This window comes from Dermochelys coriacea, chromosome 2 (assembly GCF_009764565.3).
Source record: "Dermochelys coriacea isolate rDerCor1 chromosome 2, rDerCor1.pri.v4, whole genome shotgun sequence".
NCBI classification, from domain to species: domain Eukaryota; kingdom Metazoa; phylum Chordata; order Testudines; family Dermochelyidae; genus Dermochelys; species Dermochelys coriacea.
In genome coordinates this window covers 41,866,087-41,885,557 of record NC_050069.1, presented here as the reverse complement: position 1 = coordinate 41,885,557, position 19,471 = coordinate 41,866,087, and the positions used below count along the sequence as shown (strand labels likewise).

The following is a 19,471-nucleotide window of genomic DNA, read 5'->3' as shown; positions in this document are numbered from 1 at the left end:
ACAGGGCTCGTTATTTATCTCCTTATGTGTAAGCAATTCCCATTAGCCATGTCAGTGGGACTTGGGCATATAAGGGGAGAGACCCCCAAAGAATTTAACAGAAAGATGGAAGGACATTTTGTGTATTAGATCTAGTAATTTTACCTTAGAGTATACATTGAACCAAGATTTCCTCTCCTGACTTCCTTTATCAGTACCTTTGTATTAAATGAGGGTCTGTGGGAACAATTGTAGGGGCTGGAACTGGAAGCTAACATAAAGAATATTGGACATAAGTATTCCCATATTTAAAAGCGATTTATTTTACTATATGAATGTTTCAGTATTGACTATAACTGGTGGAGGAGTGTGTATGAAGAATGTTATTTAGCCATTATAATCCTAGACAATTTTAATATTCATGGCTTCCAGTGTTTAACTCATGGACTGATCATTAGCTCTTTTGGTTTTGAGCTAGGGGTGCTCCGTTCCTATCAGGACTAAAGACATGTTTTAATGGTCTCGCCTCAGAGGCCAATGGAAACTAGTTTAGTTTCCGATGATTGGGGAAGAATTCTATGCAGCCAACAGGCAATTATATCAGTGGTCTGGTATGTCATTGTCATAGTCTTTTTTTTTTTTTTTTTTTTTTTTTTTGTCCTCACCTGTTGATACAACAGTTCCTAAACACTGTTTTTCCCAGTATAACTCTTCCTAGTCACCATGGGTCATGGATGAACTATGACAAATAGCTCATCAGTGAGAGAACTCCTATATCAAGTCTGATTGCAACAAAGAGTTTGTAAAATCTACATGCAGGGTCTGTGAGGAAGTGAAGAAAATTTTGGCTTATTTAACTTCCATCCTAGAAGCTTCATAAGCTTCCATTTTGCAGAATTGCATCAGTCATGCACAAACTGGTTAACCCTGATTCTTCTTATAGTTTATTTGTAATGCATAGAGATCCCAATCAGATCCTCATTGTGCTTACAGATATATAACTATGAGTAGTCAAAGCACTTTTAATCAAACCTTTTTTTGATGAAAAATGCCTTTTTGATGTAAACAAAACCTTCCCATTAACATTTTTGTTTTGTTTGAAAGTTTTCATATTTTCAGTGAAAATTTTTTGAAACAAGTGAAACTAAATTTGTCAGTTTGTTTAAATGAAAAATTTCATTTGTGGTTTTTGGGTTTTTTTTTTTTTTAAATGTTTAGTTTCAAGCTAAAATTTTTGGTTGTTTTTTTCCTTCCCTCTCTCCCGTGTTTACGTTCCTTCCTTTTCTCAGGTTATAACCTCTTATTGAGATATTTTGATTGGTTAGAACTCTCAGTACTGCACTGGAAACAAGGGGGTGGAGAAGGAAACAAGGGAGATAAAGTGGTGGGGGAAAAAAGTGTGGGGGAGATTATTTTAGAGGGGGGAAGAAAGGAGGTGAGAAGCAAACTTAAAAACTTAAATTTTGTTTTTCAATTTATTCAGTTTTCAAAAAAACAAAAAAATTTGTCAATTGGAAACAAAATTTTTCAATTTTTTTCATTACAAAAATGAAAAAAATCATGTCATTTTGATTTTTTTGGTGAAAATTTTGTTTTTGAAAAATGTTGTGAAATAGTATATTGAAATACTGTTTTTTTTTTTTGTTTTTTTTTTTTTTTTTTAATTAGCTCTGCATACAACAATATGATGCCCCTGCTCCCAAGAGCTGGTAACGACACTGAATGTTTTTTTTTATGAGGAGTTCTCAAGTTTATCTGCAGATAAGATCAGTTGGGTTTAGGCCAAGATGTCTGCTTCCATAGTTGCAGTATCATCTATGGAGGAGGAGGAGAAAACCAGCTTTCTCTGCTTGAATTTCAGATGGTGTCACTCCCTGAGACATGAGGAGCTGGACTTGGTTAGAGCTATGGCCTCTGCATTAGAATGTGTTTTCTCTGGCTAGAGAAATCTAGCAGGAAGATGTTGAGGATGTTTTTAGAGTTGACTGTCCTTTCTTTGGAAGGCAAGTTGCTTGCTATAAGTGATTACTGGACCCCCACATAAGAAACCATATAGGAACTGACAAACTCTCCAGTTGTCACTGTCTAAAATTTCCCATATTTAGGAAAGATTATTGAAGAGGTTGTGGTGAGGTAGCTATAGTAATATCTGCATTCCTCAGATGGTTTCAGTCCTTCTCAGTTTGAGGTTTGGCCTTTTTATGTTAGGGGGATTGCACTAGTTAATAATCTCCTTCTGGCAATAGATGTCTGTTCTGATTCTTTTAGATCTGTCCTTTGATTCCGTTGACTGTGGGTGTTGTGGACCTGCCTATGGAGCCCTGCATGGATTGAAGATCAATTCTTTTTTCTTTTTATGAGGAGATGCTAGGGAAATTGCTATCTTTCCCCAAAGGCAGTTTGTAACATTTCCATTCTTTGGCTCCTTCTCTTCTGCATGAGGAGAAACAAGTGGAAGAGATGACAGAGATTATTTTTGTTCTTCAGTTGTGGGTGTGTGCCAGTTGTTCATTTTTGCTGGATCACAACTCGGGTGTCACATCTGTTGGATCTCTAGCTGTATCTGGATGGCCAGCTAACAGCCGTGGTCAAGATTTTTTTGGGGGGAGGGTTGTTTTTCCCTATCTGCACATGGGTAAGAGGATACAACCTTTTTATTAAAGTTGTGGGTTCCCTACAGTTATCTATATGTCATTTCCTTGAGAGTGGATTGCTTTAATGTGGTCTACATAGGGCTATATCTATTCTGAACATTCAGCCTGTGCACAATACAGTTCCTAATGTTGCTTCACACCACTAACACAGTATATGTGCACTCAGATCAGCACTGCCTTCTGATTGCTTGCCTTGGCTTCCAAAGCACTCACAGGAGCAACACGTAAATCCATTTAAATATCTGGGCCTCAGATACTATGGTGATGGCCATACAAGTATCTAAATAGGTGCTTTGCAACTTCATTTAGAAGCTTTAGTTTTGACCTATAAGGCCATAGGGTATTTTGGTCCTGGCTAACACCACCTTTCTCCTTGTGTGATACAAAGCTGTCTGATATTGGCGGAGGTCATTGAGCTAATTGCTGCCTGGTTTAAATGGGAGAGGGCTGGTGGTGGGGCATTTTTAGTGGTAGGACCTTTATTCTGGGACTTGCTTCCCTTTGCTGTGACAGCTCCCACGTCTGTATTACATTAGGATAAGTTGCAATGCCTGTCTATTTTCCCAGGTTTTACAGAAGGGTATATTAGAGTTTAGCGAGTGACTATTGAGAGTCCTGATCCTTCAGTTAAGAAGGTACAACCTCTTTCTTACATCAGTGTATTTGATAAGATCTGTAATTGTTCTGACTGTCCTCTATCTCATCTTTCTATCTAATTAGTCTAAGATATTTCTAGGGTATCCATTGCAATAGTATCCTAGTATCTGGCTGTCTAACCATATGGTTAAGGGGCAAAGGTTTTATTACTCTAAATTAGCTGGAGTCAAATCAAGGCCACCCCTTCTGCCAGAGCAGAATGGGCAGCTTAGCGGAGCCCACGTTTTATTCCCCACTCCTCAAAAACTCACCTAATTCATACTGTACAAATCATCCAGAGCCACAAAGGAGTGTGCCATGGCAGGATGTAGATTTAGGGGAATGGTCTATATGTTCAGTGGTCTACCTATGGCATTTTGGAGGCAAAAGCAAAGAGGGCTGAATTTGGCCCCTTAAAGTGTGTTTCCATCTTCCTACCTTCTTCCCAGCAGTTGCTGGGTAGGGCTGTATTCATAAGAAGCAGTGTAGTCTAATTGCTAAAGCACTGGCATCATAGTCAGAGACTTGGGTTCTAAGCCTAGTTCCTGACACTGACTTGCTTTGACTTCAAACATTTCACATAACCTTTCTATAGCTCTTTCTCCATGTGTAAAATGAGGATAATATGCCTCGCTGGGGTAACATGAGGCTTAGTTACTTAATGTTTGTGAAACAGTTTGAGGAAAAAATGCTATCTAAGTATTTTTGTTGTTCATTACACTATGCATTAGCTGGACAGTATGAAACACCTTGGGTGAAATTCTGGCCCCATGGAGGTGAATGACAAAATTCCTATTGGCTTTCATGGGATGAGGATTTCTCTCCACATGCTCGTTACCAGCCTGGTGTTTGCCAATCCAGCGAAGTGGTGTAATCTTCTCTTACTCTTTTACTAGATCATGCTGTGACATTACGCCCCATAGTCTTCCTAGAAATATTGTTATGATATGAATATGGGATAATTAAGATGTTTGATGCAAGATGGGTCATGTGAGGTATCATTTGAAAGGTTATGATTTACTGAATGTAATTAATTATCCAGTTTGTATGGATGTACCACTCCTGTATCTGAAGTTAGGAATATTGACTGTGTAACAATTACAACTGTGTGTACACTTGGGGAATGCCCGCCAGACAGTATGCAATCAGCCTGGAAGGGCCATTAGGAAGGACAATAGGACTTTGAAGATACTAATATCTCTCCTTCCTGAGAAGTTTCCTGGGATGCTGCTTTGACACTGCAGGGTCATGTGATAATGTTACCTGGTACAGGATACCATCTTGAAATGCTGATACTTTTCCACGGGAAGGGTGTCAAAACTGGGAAACAAAGGATTCCCACCATCTGCAAATCCTATTTAAGGCTGGGGAGTGAGTTAATCTGGGCTCTTCTCCACTGCCTTCCTGCCCAAGAAGAAGACTGCTGAAAACATCTGAAGAAACAAAGGAACTAAGCTTGGGGAAGGGGGCGGCAGGGGCTGAGACTGAGCCTAGGTGAGAAAGGTCAGCCTGTAAAAGGAATCCGTGGAGATTTATGCTGCAAGCAGTGCAGTTTACCTTCAAGAAACTCTGCAACCTGCTTGAAACAATATTTAGGGTGAGAAATTATTTGTAGCCAGTAAAAAAAAAAAAAAAAAATTACCTTTTGTAGTTAATAAATTCTAAAACAGTTTGTGCAATTAATAATGGGGGATGGCAGGGGTGAGAAGTTGTGCATATCTTCCTCCACATTGAGGGAAGGAGTGAATTTCATGAGCTTACGCCAGGGGTTCTCAAACTGGGGGTCGGGATGTTATTACATGGGGGGGGTCGCGAGCTGTCAGCCTCCACCCCAAACCCCACTTTGCCTCCAACATTTATAATGGTGTTAAATATGTAAAGAAGTGTTTTAATTTAAAAGAGTGGGGGTCTCACACAGAGGCTTGCTATGTGAAAGGGGTCACCAGTACAATAGTTTGAGAACCACTGGCTTACGCTGTATAGCTCTCTTTATAGCAAAGACAATATAATTTTGTATTTACACTCCAGAGGGTATGTGCACCAGAGTTCTGGACAATTCCCTCAGCTGAATCTTCCCACACGGAGCTGATTGCAGACTGTGTGATTCTGCCACTGGGTGTGTCCCTACCTGTGTGTGCGCGGGCGCGGGCGCAGCAGGACAGAGAGGGGGAGCCCAGGCTGATTGAACAGGTGGGTTCAGTGGGACCCTGGAAAGGGGGGTCCAACTCATCACACGTGTTTTTGGAAGGTATTTCAAAAATCAGTTAGACATGTATATTAAATTTCAGTATCAGACAACCTAATCTTTGCACCTGATTCAAAGCTCATTGAAGTCAATGGAAAGATTCTCACTGAGTTAAATAGACTTTTGATTAGGCAATTAACCATGTGTTGATTGGTACCTACAATGCTGTGTTAGGGAGTCACAAAGGGTTGTTCCATCATATGTGAAATCTGAATGTTTCCAAATGGAAAAAAGAGTGCTCTCTAACAGCATTCCAAAAATCTTTGAGTACATCCATACAAAAGGATGATGCTTTCATACTTTTAAATAGCATACCACATGCATCTTAAATTCATTTTTTTCTCCTCTTGAGTGGTATATATATTTGTTTCTATTATCTGTTCTCTACCCTTCTGTGAGAGAGCATGAAGCAAATATGTGAATTCCATTATACTGTTAAAATAACTAAGTTTAAAAAAAGTAGGTCATTGACCATTTGTCTCCTTAATACTAGAAAAGAATCATGCTTTCTCTATCTTATAATTTTTTACACTCTTCATTTGGGGGCCAGGTTGTGATGCTCTTACTCACTTTTCTCCACAAGAAGTACCCCTCACTTTAAAGCGGTGTCTAAGGTGCTGTTCGTCACATGTACAGGTATAACAATCTGGCCCTTGGTAGTCTTTTTAGTTATCTAATACTTGATGTTTCATACCCTGCATACAACCATTTCTTCCTCCCTTTGCTTATGTTGGCCTTGTGTTGTTACACCTAGTTTAAGTGTTACTGTTCACAGAACTCTTCAGCATACATGAACTGATCTCTCAAAGTCACATGGGACAGAAGCACATGCAGCAGCAAATATCACAATCTGTCCCTGCCCTGGGCCCCCTCCTAAGGCTTCGGCTTTAGCAGCCAGTGCGAATCAGCTTGAATGTTAGCCTCATTTAGAATTTAGCCTCTTTCAGTGGACGAACACATCTACAGCCATCCATCAATTTGCCAGGAAGTGATCTCATCACTCATCAACTTCAGCTTACTATCATTATCCATATTAGTAATTTGTGACTGGAGACTGTTCAGTTATAAGGATCTCAGGATTTTAAAAATAATTGTAATTCCGGGAACTGAATGAACTATAAATAGATTATCATGTTTTATAATCCAAAAGAACAGGATCAGTGAGGTAAATGGAGTGGCCTTGTCAGGGGTGACTTGTTTTTCTTTTTCTTTTTCTTTTTAAAGGAACAGGCAGGCAAATGGAAAAGGGGTTGATTGGATTTTGTGTCTATCCTGTAATTTGGGGCTCTGGTACAAAGAAAAACTATACAATCTATTCAAATGGGGAGAAAGTATTTATAGTGGCAATTAAATGCATTTCACAGTAGGAACACGGTCTCTGCAGCAGTTAGCATATCCTACTCTATGGTATTTTCACTAAGAAATTACACATCCTGACCTTTCCCTTTCTCCTCTCTGTAGATCATCAATTCAGTGGTACTGCTGATCCTGCTGAGTGCCCTGACTGATCCTGACCAGTACCACTTACCAAGTGCTGAAATAGGGGGCGAATTTGAATTTATGGATGATGCCAGTAAGTATATAGCATTTAATTATCAGTATTTCATTTCTGTTTCTGAAGCACTAGTATTTTTTAGGCAGTCTGGTAATGGTTATGTCTCCTAAATATTGCTTCACTACAGTATCCTAGCAGTTTGGCTTTTATTGCAAAAGGCATATCTATGGCACAAAACCACCACCACACTGAAACTAACTGTTTATATTTTTAATAGTCTCATCCAATTGCCTGTTAACTGATGGGCACAGAGACCAACTACCTCTTCACATCTAGCAGAGATCCCTCCAGAATAGTGGTGTGGCTTATTGGCAGGGCGTGTGGAAAAGCCTGCACTACCATTGGCTGTGGTGTAGCTGCTCTGAGGTGAACAGAGAGAGGAATAGAGTCAATAGAGCTGCAAATCAGCATGTTCATTAGCACAAAAAAAAGAGTAAATAAATAAGGATATGAATAGTATTGGTTCTGAAATTATTATATTTATAATACATTTGCGTGGAGCTACAGAAGCAGGAGTCCTTTTCTTTTCTCAGAAACTTTTAGTATCTCTCTCATGGCTAATAAATGGCACAAAATTCATTGATTAGTGATAACTTAGAGCTTTCTTTCTCCCACTAAAGGTTATGGCAAAACTTCCATTGAATTCAGGATCCTGTAGGGACTGGGGTATGGGTGGTCATATCTAATGGTTAGAATCAGAAGCCTGGGATCACATTCAGGATCAGGTGCCACATCAAAGATTAGAGCCGGAGGCAGGAACAGGTACCTGGAGCCAGGCAGGAAAGCCGAACAGACAGGGGTCTGGGATAAGGAGGACAGGAACCAGGAACAGACTGGGAGGCAGGAAGCCAGGGCTCTGGAGTCAGGAAAGGTCCATAGTAGCAGCCAGCCAAGAAATCCTCTAGTTGTTCAGAGAACTTCCTGTGACTCTTTCTGGTTTAAGTACAGCTTCTCAGCAAAGTGGTGGGGCTGGACATCTCCCCAAATGAGGAGCTTTGTGGATGGGGGCCATGTGCAAGCTAGAGCTTTGCTGGCCCCCTTCAGCCATTCATGTGAGCTGCTGAGTGGTGGCCATGGTCTGAGCACTGCCTGGGGAACTGTGAGCCTGGGTTTGAGGTCCATGGTCCCTCACATTAGCTCCTCCTCAGGGAAGTAGTGGGCTAGGTTTTTCAGGGTGGCTTTCATGGAAGGCATTTACCAGGTCAGCAACATGGACATTCTCTGCCAGTTCCCAGGAGCATTCTTAAGGACTGTAGCCTTCCCACTTCACAAGATACCAGAGTCTATCCCATCTGATTCTGGCATCAAGGATTTCATGGACAATATACTCATCATGGTCTTGAACATGTAACAGTAGGGTGGTGGTGGGTGGGAGCGGTGAGGGAATGGGTCCTGAATGCAGGACTTCAGGAGTGATATATCAATACCTGGGTGTATGCAGAGAGAACGGGGTGAATAGAATTCAAAAGTGATTGGGCTAATTTGCCAGCAAACTCAGTAGGAGCCAAGGAACTGATAGTCCAATTCATAGATGGCCTCTTCACATGTAGATTTTTTGTTGAGAGCCATACCTTCCGGCCTAGTGAAAGGGCAGGCCCCTCCTGTTGTCGATGGTCTACGTATGGTTTGTAGCTCTTTTTGGCATCCTCCAAGTAAACTTTCAGGTAGTATTGGGTTCGATGCATCTGTTTATATCTAGTCCAGGGCTGGTGGTTGTGGGAAGTGGTTGGTAGCTCCAGGGAAAACCAAGGTGGAACCCATAGTTCAAGAGAAAAGGGCTTTGCCCTGTAGATGCATGTTATGAGTTATTGTATGCAAACTCTGCCTGATACAGAAGCAAGAATCGATCGTAGTGGTGGAAGTTTATGGAGCATCGAAGATAGCACTACAGGATCATCTTGGTTCTCTCCTCTTGACAGTTTGTCTGAGGGCGATAGGTGGAGGAGAGGCAGAAGCAGATGCCAAACATCCGGAAAGCTTCTTTCCGAAAGCAGGAAATAAATTGTGCACCGCAGTCAGAAACTATTTACTCTGAAGGCCATAGTGGTGGACAACTTCGTTCACCCAGTGCCAGGGAATTTCTTGAGATGAGGGTAGTTGTGAACTTGGACAACTGGACTTGGGTAGTTCTTCTACAAAATCTAAGGTGATGACTCTCCAAGGGCCCGATGGAGTCTAAAGGGAATGCAGGAGTCCAAGGGATTTATTGCGCGACTCCTTGGAGCAGGCACATGCTTTGCAAGAGGCCATGTAGGCCTGAACTGTAGCCTGCACATGAGGCCACCAGAAGAGACAAGTACTGAGTTTTAAAGGAGCCAAAATGTTCTGCCACGGGGGAAGGGGGAGAGGTCATGACATACTTGTAGGGCTGTAGTTCTTGGAAGCCCGGGGAGGAACATACGCCTTTTATGAAAGTTACCCTATCTTGGACATTGGGGTTCCCTACTTATGGCTTCCTGTTTGACTACAGGGATCTTGTGTTCTGAGGCTGATTATATAATGAACAGAACTTGACAGGGAGCCATACTCAGAAAGTTATGAGGCTTGAGGATACAAACGTCTTTAGTCCTTAGGTTTAGAGTCCTTTAGGCCAATGTAATATTCACCCTTCCTGGACAAAGCATTAGCTTTGCTATTTTTGGTTCCTGGATGACAGGCGATTGCGAAACCAAAGAGCAAAAAGAGTAAGGCCCATTGAAGTTGTTGCTGGTTAAGGGCCTTGGCCTTACACAGATATTCAAGGTTCTTATCGGTGTATACCTGGACAGGATACTGGGACCCTTCTAGACAGTGGCAACAAGGTGGTCTTAATTTGTTCTTCAGGTGTGTTTTTCCTGGAAGAGAAGGCACACAAGTGTAGCAGTTGTTGAGCACCATGCTTTGGGGATAGCACTCTGATTGCCCAGCTGGAAGTCTCCACTTCAGTGATAAAGATGTGTGAGGTGTTGGGGTGGACCAATATGGGAATGGTGGAAAATGTTAGTTTTAATTGCTTGAAGGCCTGATATACCTAGGGAGAGCAGAGGAACTTGGTGGTTTTGTGGCGCATGGCAGCAAAAGGGGCAGTCTGAGAACTTGGGGATGAACTCCGAGAACTTGGGGATGAACCACCGATAGAAGTTTGCGAACCTCAGAAGACTTAGTTTGCAAACGTTCCACGACGCTATCTACTCAAGGACTGCCTTTACCTTGCACAGGTCCATTTCGATACTGGTAGAATTCTTAGGGTTCATCCTATGGAGAACTGATCAAAGGCACATTTTTCTAGCTTAGCATAGAGGCCTTGTTGGCATAGCTGCTTCAGGATGGAACGGATGTGCATGTTTCGTTCGGCACAGTCTGAATAAGTAAATCATCCAGTTATGCTAGCATGTATTGGTCCAGAATGTCCTAGAATACCTCATTAGTTGCTGGAATGTTGTGGGTACATTCATCAAACCAAATGGCATCATGAAAGATTTGAAGTGACCGTAATATGTTTGAAAGGCTGTCTTCCATTTGTCTCCAGCTCCAACATGTACTAAGTTGTATATCCTCTGGAGGTCTAGTTTTGTGGATACTTAGATGGTGCTCATGTGGTCCATTGGCTCAGAGATTAGTGATAATGGGTCTCTGTTTTTGTTAGTGCCCTGATGTAGGGTCCTATAGTCTACATGTAGTCAGAGGCTTCCATCCTTTTATAACAAGGAAGACTGACGCCTCCACAGGCAAAGGGAATTTATGAATAAAGTCCTGGGCAAGGTTCTCCAGAAAGTAGGTGCACAGCTTGGCTGGTTTGGGCTCTGACATGGCATATATCCACTCAAATGGAGTGTTGACCCCTGGTTATAGCTTGATTGGCAATCATAGCCCCTGTGCAGGGGCAAGGTGTTTGTGTTCTTTTTTTTGAAGACGTTCGTAGTCACTGTATTTGGATGGAAGTCAAGGACTGGAATTAGCCAGCAGCTCTGCTGGGCCAGCTACCCCGTGTGACCCTTGGACAAGCAGTGCTGGGGGCAGAATTCTGAGAGAAATTCAATTTTTAGTTTGATAAGGGGGTTGTGGCGGGACAACCACAGGATACCCAGGATCAGAGGGAAGTGCAGGGAATGGCTGGCACTGAACTGTAGGGTCATTTCATGCCCTTGGATAGTAACTTTGAGAGGAACAGTTTCTGTGGCCACTGGTGTGGAGGATAAAAGCGGCTCATCAATAGTCTGTACCAGGTCTGGAATGGCCTTGGGCCACAGGAATCTGTAGTGCCCAGGCTGCTTCTGCATTGTTAAAGTTGTTTGCTGCATGAGAGTCGGTAAAGGTCTGCTGCAGAGGGGATGGTTGGAGAGGCTCCAGGATTCATAACTTGACTGGTACTTGCAGGTGCAGTGCCAGTCGACGGGAGCCAGTGTGTGCTTCCATGGGGACCTCAGTTTGGGTTTCAGGGGGATACTCTGTCAGGATGCCCAGGCTAGCCCCCTTAACCAGCCCTGGACTGTTTCCTGGGTTCCTTGTGGGGCAACTGGAGATAGCGTGGCCCAGCTCCCCGTAGTAGTAACACATATTAAGGCTTTGCCAGCATGCGCTCTCTCCAGGGGCGAAATGCTGGTGGGTCAGGTCTGTCTGCAACTGGTGAAGCAGTTGACACCCCTCTCATTTCTTTCTGTCGTTCATGTAGGCGATTGTCAATATGGATAACAAGATATGTGAAGATGTCCAGACCTGCTAGGGTCTCAAGTTCATTAACCTTGTCCTGCAAGCTCCATTGAAACTGACATAACTGGGCCCCATCATTCCATTCCATATCCAATCCAAGCTGCTGGAAGTGAGCTATGTAGAAGGTTTCTGTGCCCTACCCCTGTCGAGTTTCAGTGGGGGGGGGGCATGGTTGGGGTCGCTGAAGACTGTGGATATTGCCCCTAGAAGGCATGGCATCCTAGTTAGATAGAACTGGACTGTTGGCCTCCAACAGGAGAGAGGCCCAGTTCAACACCTCCCCTTCAGCAGGCTGACTACCAAGCTTAACTTGGTATGGCCAGGAGCATACATTTGTGGTTGAAGCAAAAACAAGAGCCGGCGCGGTTTCATGAAGCCTCTAAATTTGGAGTGGTTCCCATCAGAACACTTTGGCAGATGGATATCGGGTCCCAGCTTGGGTGAAAGCACAGCCAGACAGGCTCACAGCGTTTTCCATGTGACGTTGATGGTCTTGCTCCCACAACGCCTGATCCTCAGTGGCCAGCTGCGTGTTCTGCACCTGCAGTGCTCAGTTATCTACCTGCACATGCAGGGTATGGCAAATACCACTGGGTCCAACCTCTGGTGGGCTGACTTAGAAGTTGGTATGAGCAAGCTGTAGGGACTGGGTGTGGGTGGTCATGCCTAATGGCTAGAGTCCAGCACCTGGGACCAGAGCTGGGGTCAGAGTCAGGTGCCAAGCCAAAGATCAGAGCTGGAGACAGAGTTAGATGCCAAGCCAGGGATTGGGGAAGGGCACAGAAACAGGGACCTGGAGCATGGCAGGAACCAGGAATACAGAGGTCTGGGATAAGGAGGACAGGAACCAGGCACAGGCAGAAAAGACTCAGAGTATGGCAAGTACGCAGGGTCTGTAGTAGCAACCAGCCAAGGATTCCTCTAGTTTCTCAGACAACTTCCTGTGATGCTTTCTGGTTTAAGTAGAGCTTCCCAGCTAATCAGTGGGACTGGACATTTCATTCTATCAGGAACTTTATGGGTGGGGCCCTTTGCGTGCTAGAGCATTGGTCTGAGTACTGCTGGGCTACCCACAGGCCCAGGTTTGAGGCCCATGATCCCTCACAGTTCCAGATCCATTTTTTACCAAAACCTTCTATCCTCTTATGGGATGTAACAGGGCTCACTCACCTCTTGCGAGCATCCCCTTGGCCAAGTGCATATACCTGCGCACACCCCCCCCCGTGGTGTATCTTCAGTGACTCAGCCCTCCAGCTGAGTCTCGCGCTGTGTGATGAAAGCAAAACCGCATCCAGGGTACAAGTTCAACAAGGGTGTCTCTCAGTGCCCTCTGTAACATCTCCCACAAGTTCTCCCTGCTCCAGGATAGAGCAGTGCCCCTTGGCTCCCTCCCTGGTGACGGTCTTCGTCCTCTTGGGGCCTTTCTGGCTGCAGCTCTCCAGTTGGGCCGCTGTAGTTCAGTTCTTCCTCTAGGGTGCCTCAATGTCCAGGCCCCTTCCCCCAGTGGCTAAAGGAGATTGGGGGGAATCTGGGACCTCCCATTACTCTGGATCCCGGCCCAGGGACCCTGTAGATAGCAACCGCCCACTGTGTCCCTTTATCTAAGTTGCACTGCTGCTCTAATTCCCTGGGCCTCTTCCCTGTGGTACTGTGCCATCTTCACCTTTACCTCAGGGCCTTGTCCTGATCGAGTCCCCGCAACCAGCTCAGAGATCCTTCTTGCTCTCCCTGGTTTCTGGCAGCAGTACCTCGTTGGAGGTCCTGCAGCTCCCTCAGCCAGCTACGCACCATCCATGATCCTCCAGCTCTAGCAAGGAACTGGAACTTACTCTGGCCCTGTAGTTCTTTTTATACTGACCTTCTGGGCCCTGGTTGGCTGTGTCCCACACAGCTACTCTAAGCAGCTTAGAGGACCCTCTCCACTGCCCTTTTCTGGGGTGGGGTGTGGCAGGGCCACCAGGCCTCTAGCAGGGGGCCTCAGGGGATCTGATATACCCTGGCACATGGGGGAAAATACTTTTTCCCCTCCATTACTATTTGTGAGTTTTTAAAAATTACTTTTTAAATAGTTGATAGGAAATCTTAAATGATGATTTTAAAACTAAGATCTATGTATCCATATTTCTGTAGCTACTTTCCTGCTGATTTATAAAACAATATTCTGGATCTAAGTGATTGACTATTACAATAAACACTTTACTGGAATGTGGAGGAAGCTGTTTTCATACATTAAGCAGATGAGACAATGTGTATATATTGTAACACAAGTGCTTATAGTAAAAGACCTAGGCCCTTGCATTGCATTGCTCTGGTTGAATTCCACAGGAATTTTCCCATTGACTTCAGTGTCTCTGAATGTGAAAAAGAGAGAGCTTGCATCAGAGCCTCTATTGTTTCACTTCAAATGACATATCAAAATGTTTATTTTCACACATTCTTTAAGATTCATATGCCAAAAAGTTAAATATATGGGACTTATTACTTTTTAATGTGTTTTGATTGGAAAAAATCTTATCTATCAATCTTTTTATATGATTGAGTGTAAGATAGTAAGGGCTATAACAGATTCAAATGAAACCTAGCTGAAATTACAGGTTTCAGAGTAGCAGCCGTGTTAGTCTGTATTCGCAAAAAGAAAAGGAGTACTTGTGGCACCTTAGAGACTAACAAATTTATTAGAGCATAAGCTTTCGTGAGCTACAGCTCACTTCATCGGATGCATTTGGTGGAAAAAACAGAGGAGAGATTTATATACACACACACAGAGAACATGAAACAATGGGTTTATCATACACACTGTAAGGAGAGTGATCACTTAAGATAAGCCATCACCAACAGCAGGGGGGGGGAAAAGGAGGAAAACCTTTCATGGTGACAAGCAGGTAGGCTAATTCCAGCAGTTAACAAGAATATCAGAGGAACAGTGGGGGGTGGGGTGGGAGGGAGAAATACCATGGGGAAATAGTTTTACTTTGTGTAATGACTCATCCATTCCCAGTCTCTATTCAAGCCTAAGTTAATTGTATCCAGTTTGCAAATTAATTCCAATTCAGCAGTCTCTCGTTGGAGTCTGTTTTTGAAGCTTTTTTGTTGAAGGATAGCCACTCTTAGGTCTGTGATCGAGTGACCAGAGAGATTGAAGTGTTCTCCAACTGGTTTTTGAATGTTATAATTCTTGACGTCTGATTTGTGTCCATTCATTCTTTTACGTAGAGACTGTCCAGTTTGGCCAATGTACATGGCAGAGGGGCATTGCTGGCACATGATGGCATATATCACATTGGTAGATGCGCAGGTGAATGAGCCTCTGATTGTGTGGCTGATGTGATTAGGCCCTATGATGGTATCCCCTGAATAGATATGTGGACAGAGTTGGCAACGGGCTTTGTTGCAAGGATAGGTTCCTGGGTTAGTGGTTCTGTTGTGCGGTGTGTGGTTGCTGGTGGGTATTTGCTTCAGATTGGGGGGCTGTCTGTAAGCAAGGACTGGTCTGTCTCCCAAGATCTGAGAGAGCGATGGCTCGTCCTTCAGGATAGGTTGTAGATCCTTGATGATGCGTTGGAGGGGTTTTAGTTGGGGGCTGAAGGTGATGGCTAGTGGCGTTCTGTTGTTTTCTTTGTTGGGCCTGTCCTGTAGTAGGTGACTTCTGGGTACTCTTCTGGCTCTGTCAATCTGTTTCTTCACTTCAGCAGGTGGGTATTGTAGTTGTAGGAATGCATGATAGAGATCTTGTAGGTGTTTGTCTCTGTCTGAGGGGTTGGAGCAAATGCGGTTATATCGTAGCGCTTGGCTGTAGACAATGGATCGAGTGGTATGATCTGGATGAAAGCTATCTCGGGGCCTCTCCTTTTGCCCCTCCACCCCCACGAACATGATACAGTTCTGTGGTGACCTAGAATCCTATTTTCGACGTCTCAGACTCAAGGAATATTTCCAACACACCTCTGACCAACATATTAACCCACAGAGACCTTCCTGCCAACACTACAAAAAGAAGGATTCTGGGTGGACTCCTCCTGAAAGTCGAAACAGCAGCCTGGATTTCTACATAGACTGCTTCCGCCGACGTGCACGAGCTGAAATTGTGGAAAAGCAGCATCGCTTACCCCATAACCTCAGCCATGCAGAACACAGTGCCATCCACAGCCTCAGAAACAACTCTGACATCATAATCAAAAAGGCTGACAAAGGAGGTGCTGTCGTCATCATGAATAGGTCGGAGTATGAACAAGAGGCTACTAGGCAGCTCTCCAACACCACTTTCTACAAGCCATTACCCTCTGATCCCACTGAGAGTTACCAAAAGAAACTCCGTGAAAAAGCACAAGAACAAATCCGCACAGACACACCCCTGGAGCCCCGACCTGGGGTATTCTATCTGCTACCCAAGATCCATAAACCTGGAAATCCTGGACGCCCCATCATCTCAGGCATTGGCACCCTGACAGCAGGATTGTCTGGCTATGTAGACTCCCTCCTCAGGCCCTTCATTACCAGCACTCCCAGCTATCTTCGAGACACCACCGATTTCCTGAGGAAACTACAGTCCATTGGTGATCTTCCTAAAAACACCATCCTAGCCACTATGGATGTAGAAGCCCTCTACACCAACATTCCACACAAAGATGGACTACAAGCCGTCAGGAACAGTATCCCCGATACTGTCACGGCTAACCTGGTGGCAGAACTTTGTGACTTTGTCCTGACCCATAACTATTTCACATTTGGTGACAATGTATACCTTCAAATCAGCTGGCACTGCGATGGGTACCCGCATGGCCCCACAGTATGCCAACATTTTTATGGCTGACTTAGAACAACGCTTCCTCAGCTCTCGTCCCCTAATGCCCCTACTCTACTTGCGCTACATTGATGACATCTTCATCATCTGGACCCATGGAAAAGAAGCTCTTGAGGAATTCCACCATGATTTCAACAATTTCCATCCCACCATCAACCTCAGCCTGGACCAGTCCACACAAGAGATCCACTTCCTGGACACTACGGTGCTAATAAGCGATGGTCACATAAACACCACCCTATATCGGAAACCTACTGACCGCTATTCCTACCTACATGCCTCTAGCTTTCATCCAGATCATACCACTCGATCCATTGTCTACAGCCAAGCGCTACGATATAACCGCATTTGCTCCAACCCCTCAGACAGAGACAAACACCTACAAGATCTCTATCATGCATTCCTACAACTACAATACCCACCTGCTGAAGTGAAGAAACAGATTGACAGAGCCAGAAGAGTACCCAGAAGTCACCTACTACAGGACAGGCCCAACAAAGAAAACAACAGAACGCCACTAGCCATCACCTTCAGCCCCCAACTAAAACCTCTCCAACGCATCATCAAGGATCTACAACCTATCCTGAAAGACGAGCCATCGCTCTCTCAGATCTTGGGAGACAGACCAGTCCTTGCTTACAGACAGCCCCCCAATCTGAAGCAAATACTCACCAGCAACCACACACCACACAACAGAACCACTAACCCAGGAACCTATCCTTGCAACAAAGCCCGTTGCCAACTCTGTCCACATATCTATTCAGGGGATACCATCATAGGGCCTAATCACATCAGCCACACTATCAGAGGCTCGTTCACCTGCGCATCTACCAATGTGATATATGCCATCATGTGCCAGCAATGCCCCTCTGCCATGTACATTGGCCAAACTGGACAGTCTCTACGTAAAAGAATGAATGGACACAAATCAGACGTCAAGAATTATAACATTCAAAAACCAGTTGGAGAACACTTCAATCTCTCTGGTCACTCGATCACAGACCTAAGAGTGGCTATCCTTCAACAAAAAAGCTTCAAAAACAGACTCCAATGAGAGACTGCTGAATTGGAATTAATTTGCAAACTGGATACAATTAACTTAGGCTTGAATAGAGACTGGGAATGGATGAGTCATTACACAAAGTAAAACTATTTCCCCATGGTATTTCTCCCTCCCACCCCACCCCACCCCCCACTGTTCCTCTGATATTCTTGTTAACTGCTGGAATTAGCCTACCTGCTTGTCACCATGAAAGGTTTTCCTCCTTTTCCCCCCCCTGCTGCTGGTGATGGCTTATCTTAAGTGATCACTCTCCTTACAGTGTGTATGATAAACCCATTGTTTCATGTTCTCTGTGTGTGTGTATATAAATCTCTCCTCTGTTTTTTCCACCAAATGCATCCGATGAAGTGAGCTGTAGCTCACGAAAGCTTATGCTCTAATAAATTTGTTAGTCTCTAAGGTGCCACAAGTACTCCTTTTCTTCTAGCTGAAATTGACATACTAAAACTGACTGTCCTGTCCCAATTCTTAGAGATTAGCCTTGCAATGTTTGCTATCAGTGTGGGTTTTATATAGCTGACATTAGAGGTCTGCCAGTGCTGGAGGCTTTAAAATAGTAATTCTGTTTTGTAATACTGTAGCTGTCAGACCAAGTACATTTGGGATTTCTGTCTTGATTTGAAAATCCTGTTTTCTTTGTGGCCTTCAGAGATGAAGTCTAAAAGAGTAAAGGATGGCTTGTAAGCTGAGTAACCTCACATCCATTTGAGAATAACTGAACGTGAAATGCTTCCTAATTAAGAATGGACCTTGAGAATTCTCTTTTTCATTCTGATCATTTGCTTGCTTGGTTTTCATGCTTTATGAAGTACAGGCGGCTAATCTAATTAATTTGCTCTTCAAATTACTTTCAATCTCTGTTCAGAGAGAGGGTTTTTTAAATTTGACTAGGATTGTTTAAACATTGGCATTTTCTGTTTGAGATAAAGTACGCAAGCGAATGTTCACATTAATATTCTCATCACACCTTGCCCTTTTTTTACTGGTCTTGTTCAAAAGAAACGTTTTATATATTTTTTGCATGTTTCATATGAAAAACATGCACAATACATAATATGTTTGAAAACTACAAAATTCATCAATTGTCATGTTTTTTAGGGCCTTATGTTCTGTTGTGTTTCAACCAACCTGTTTTTTGAGTAAAATTTTGCATTCCAAAATCATGTCTACTTGGGTGGGGTGTTTTTTTTGTTTGTTCTTTTTTTGCTGGCAGTGAATTCTATATAGAAGTATAATAGACATCTAATTATTAGCATTTGAGACCACATTCTATTGCAGGCACAAGTTGTGGGTGCAAAATTATTGTTCCACGCCTCCCAAAACAGAAACCAAGTCACTGAAAATCAGGCCTTAAAGTTTCAGGTAGATACAAACCTATCCATGAGTAGTCATGATGGCTGAAATCCTGGCCATATTGAAGACGGGGAGTGTTTTGTCATTGAAGTTAATGAGGCTAGGATTGTATCTTTTTGTATTTGTAGGTGGGAGTAAGTGTGGCTTATGGAGCACTTTCAAACTTGCTTTAACAGTAGTTAAGGAAATTCCCATCGCACTCAGGACACAGTTTCTTCAAACGTTCTAACTTTATAAACATCAGCATGACATGGGTGCTCCCAATGAATAGAGGAAACATTTAAAAACTGCAGGATTGTGAAGGACTACTGCGTTCTGGAGGGTTTGAAGTGAATGGGGGGAAGGTGGGGGTTTACATGGCTAATTGAAGGTGATATTTCTCCTTTCCATTTTGGAGACAGGAAAGGGACATGATGGCAAAGGAACTGCCAAGGCAGGCATGTTGCGAAGATACCAGAGCACGTAACTTGGCAATTTGTATCTCTCACGCACACCC

The 19,471-nt window shown here is 43.6% G+C and overlaps 1 protein-coding gene across 2 annotated transcripts in view; it reads left to right on the top strand.

Annotated features, from left to right (window-relative positions):
* Window positions 1-19,471, top strand: part of LAPTM4B (lysosomal protein transmembrane 4 beta) — a 140,835-nt gene that overhangs the window by 30,005 nt on the left and 91,359 nt on the right. Inside the window, exons 2-3 of one of the 2 annotated variants that reach the window (XM_038390751.1) lie at window positions 5,298-5,459; window positions 6,976-7,087. In XM_038390751.1, coding sequence (XP_038246679.1) covers window positions 5,298-5,459; window positions 6,976-7,087 — 274 coding nt within the window. The remainder of the gene's footprint in view (window positions 1-5,297; window positions 5,460-6,975; window positions 7,088-19,471) is intronic. The other variant, XM_038390753.1, reaches the window with a different exon arrangement.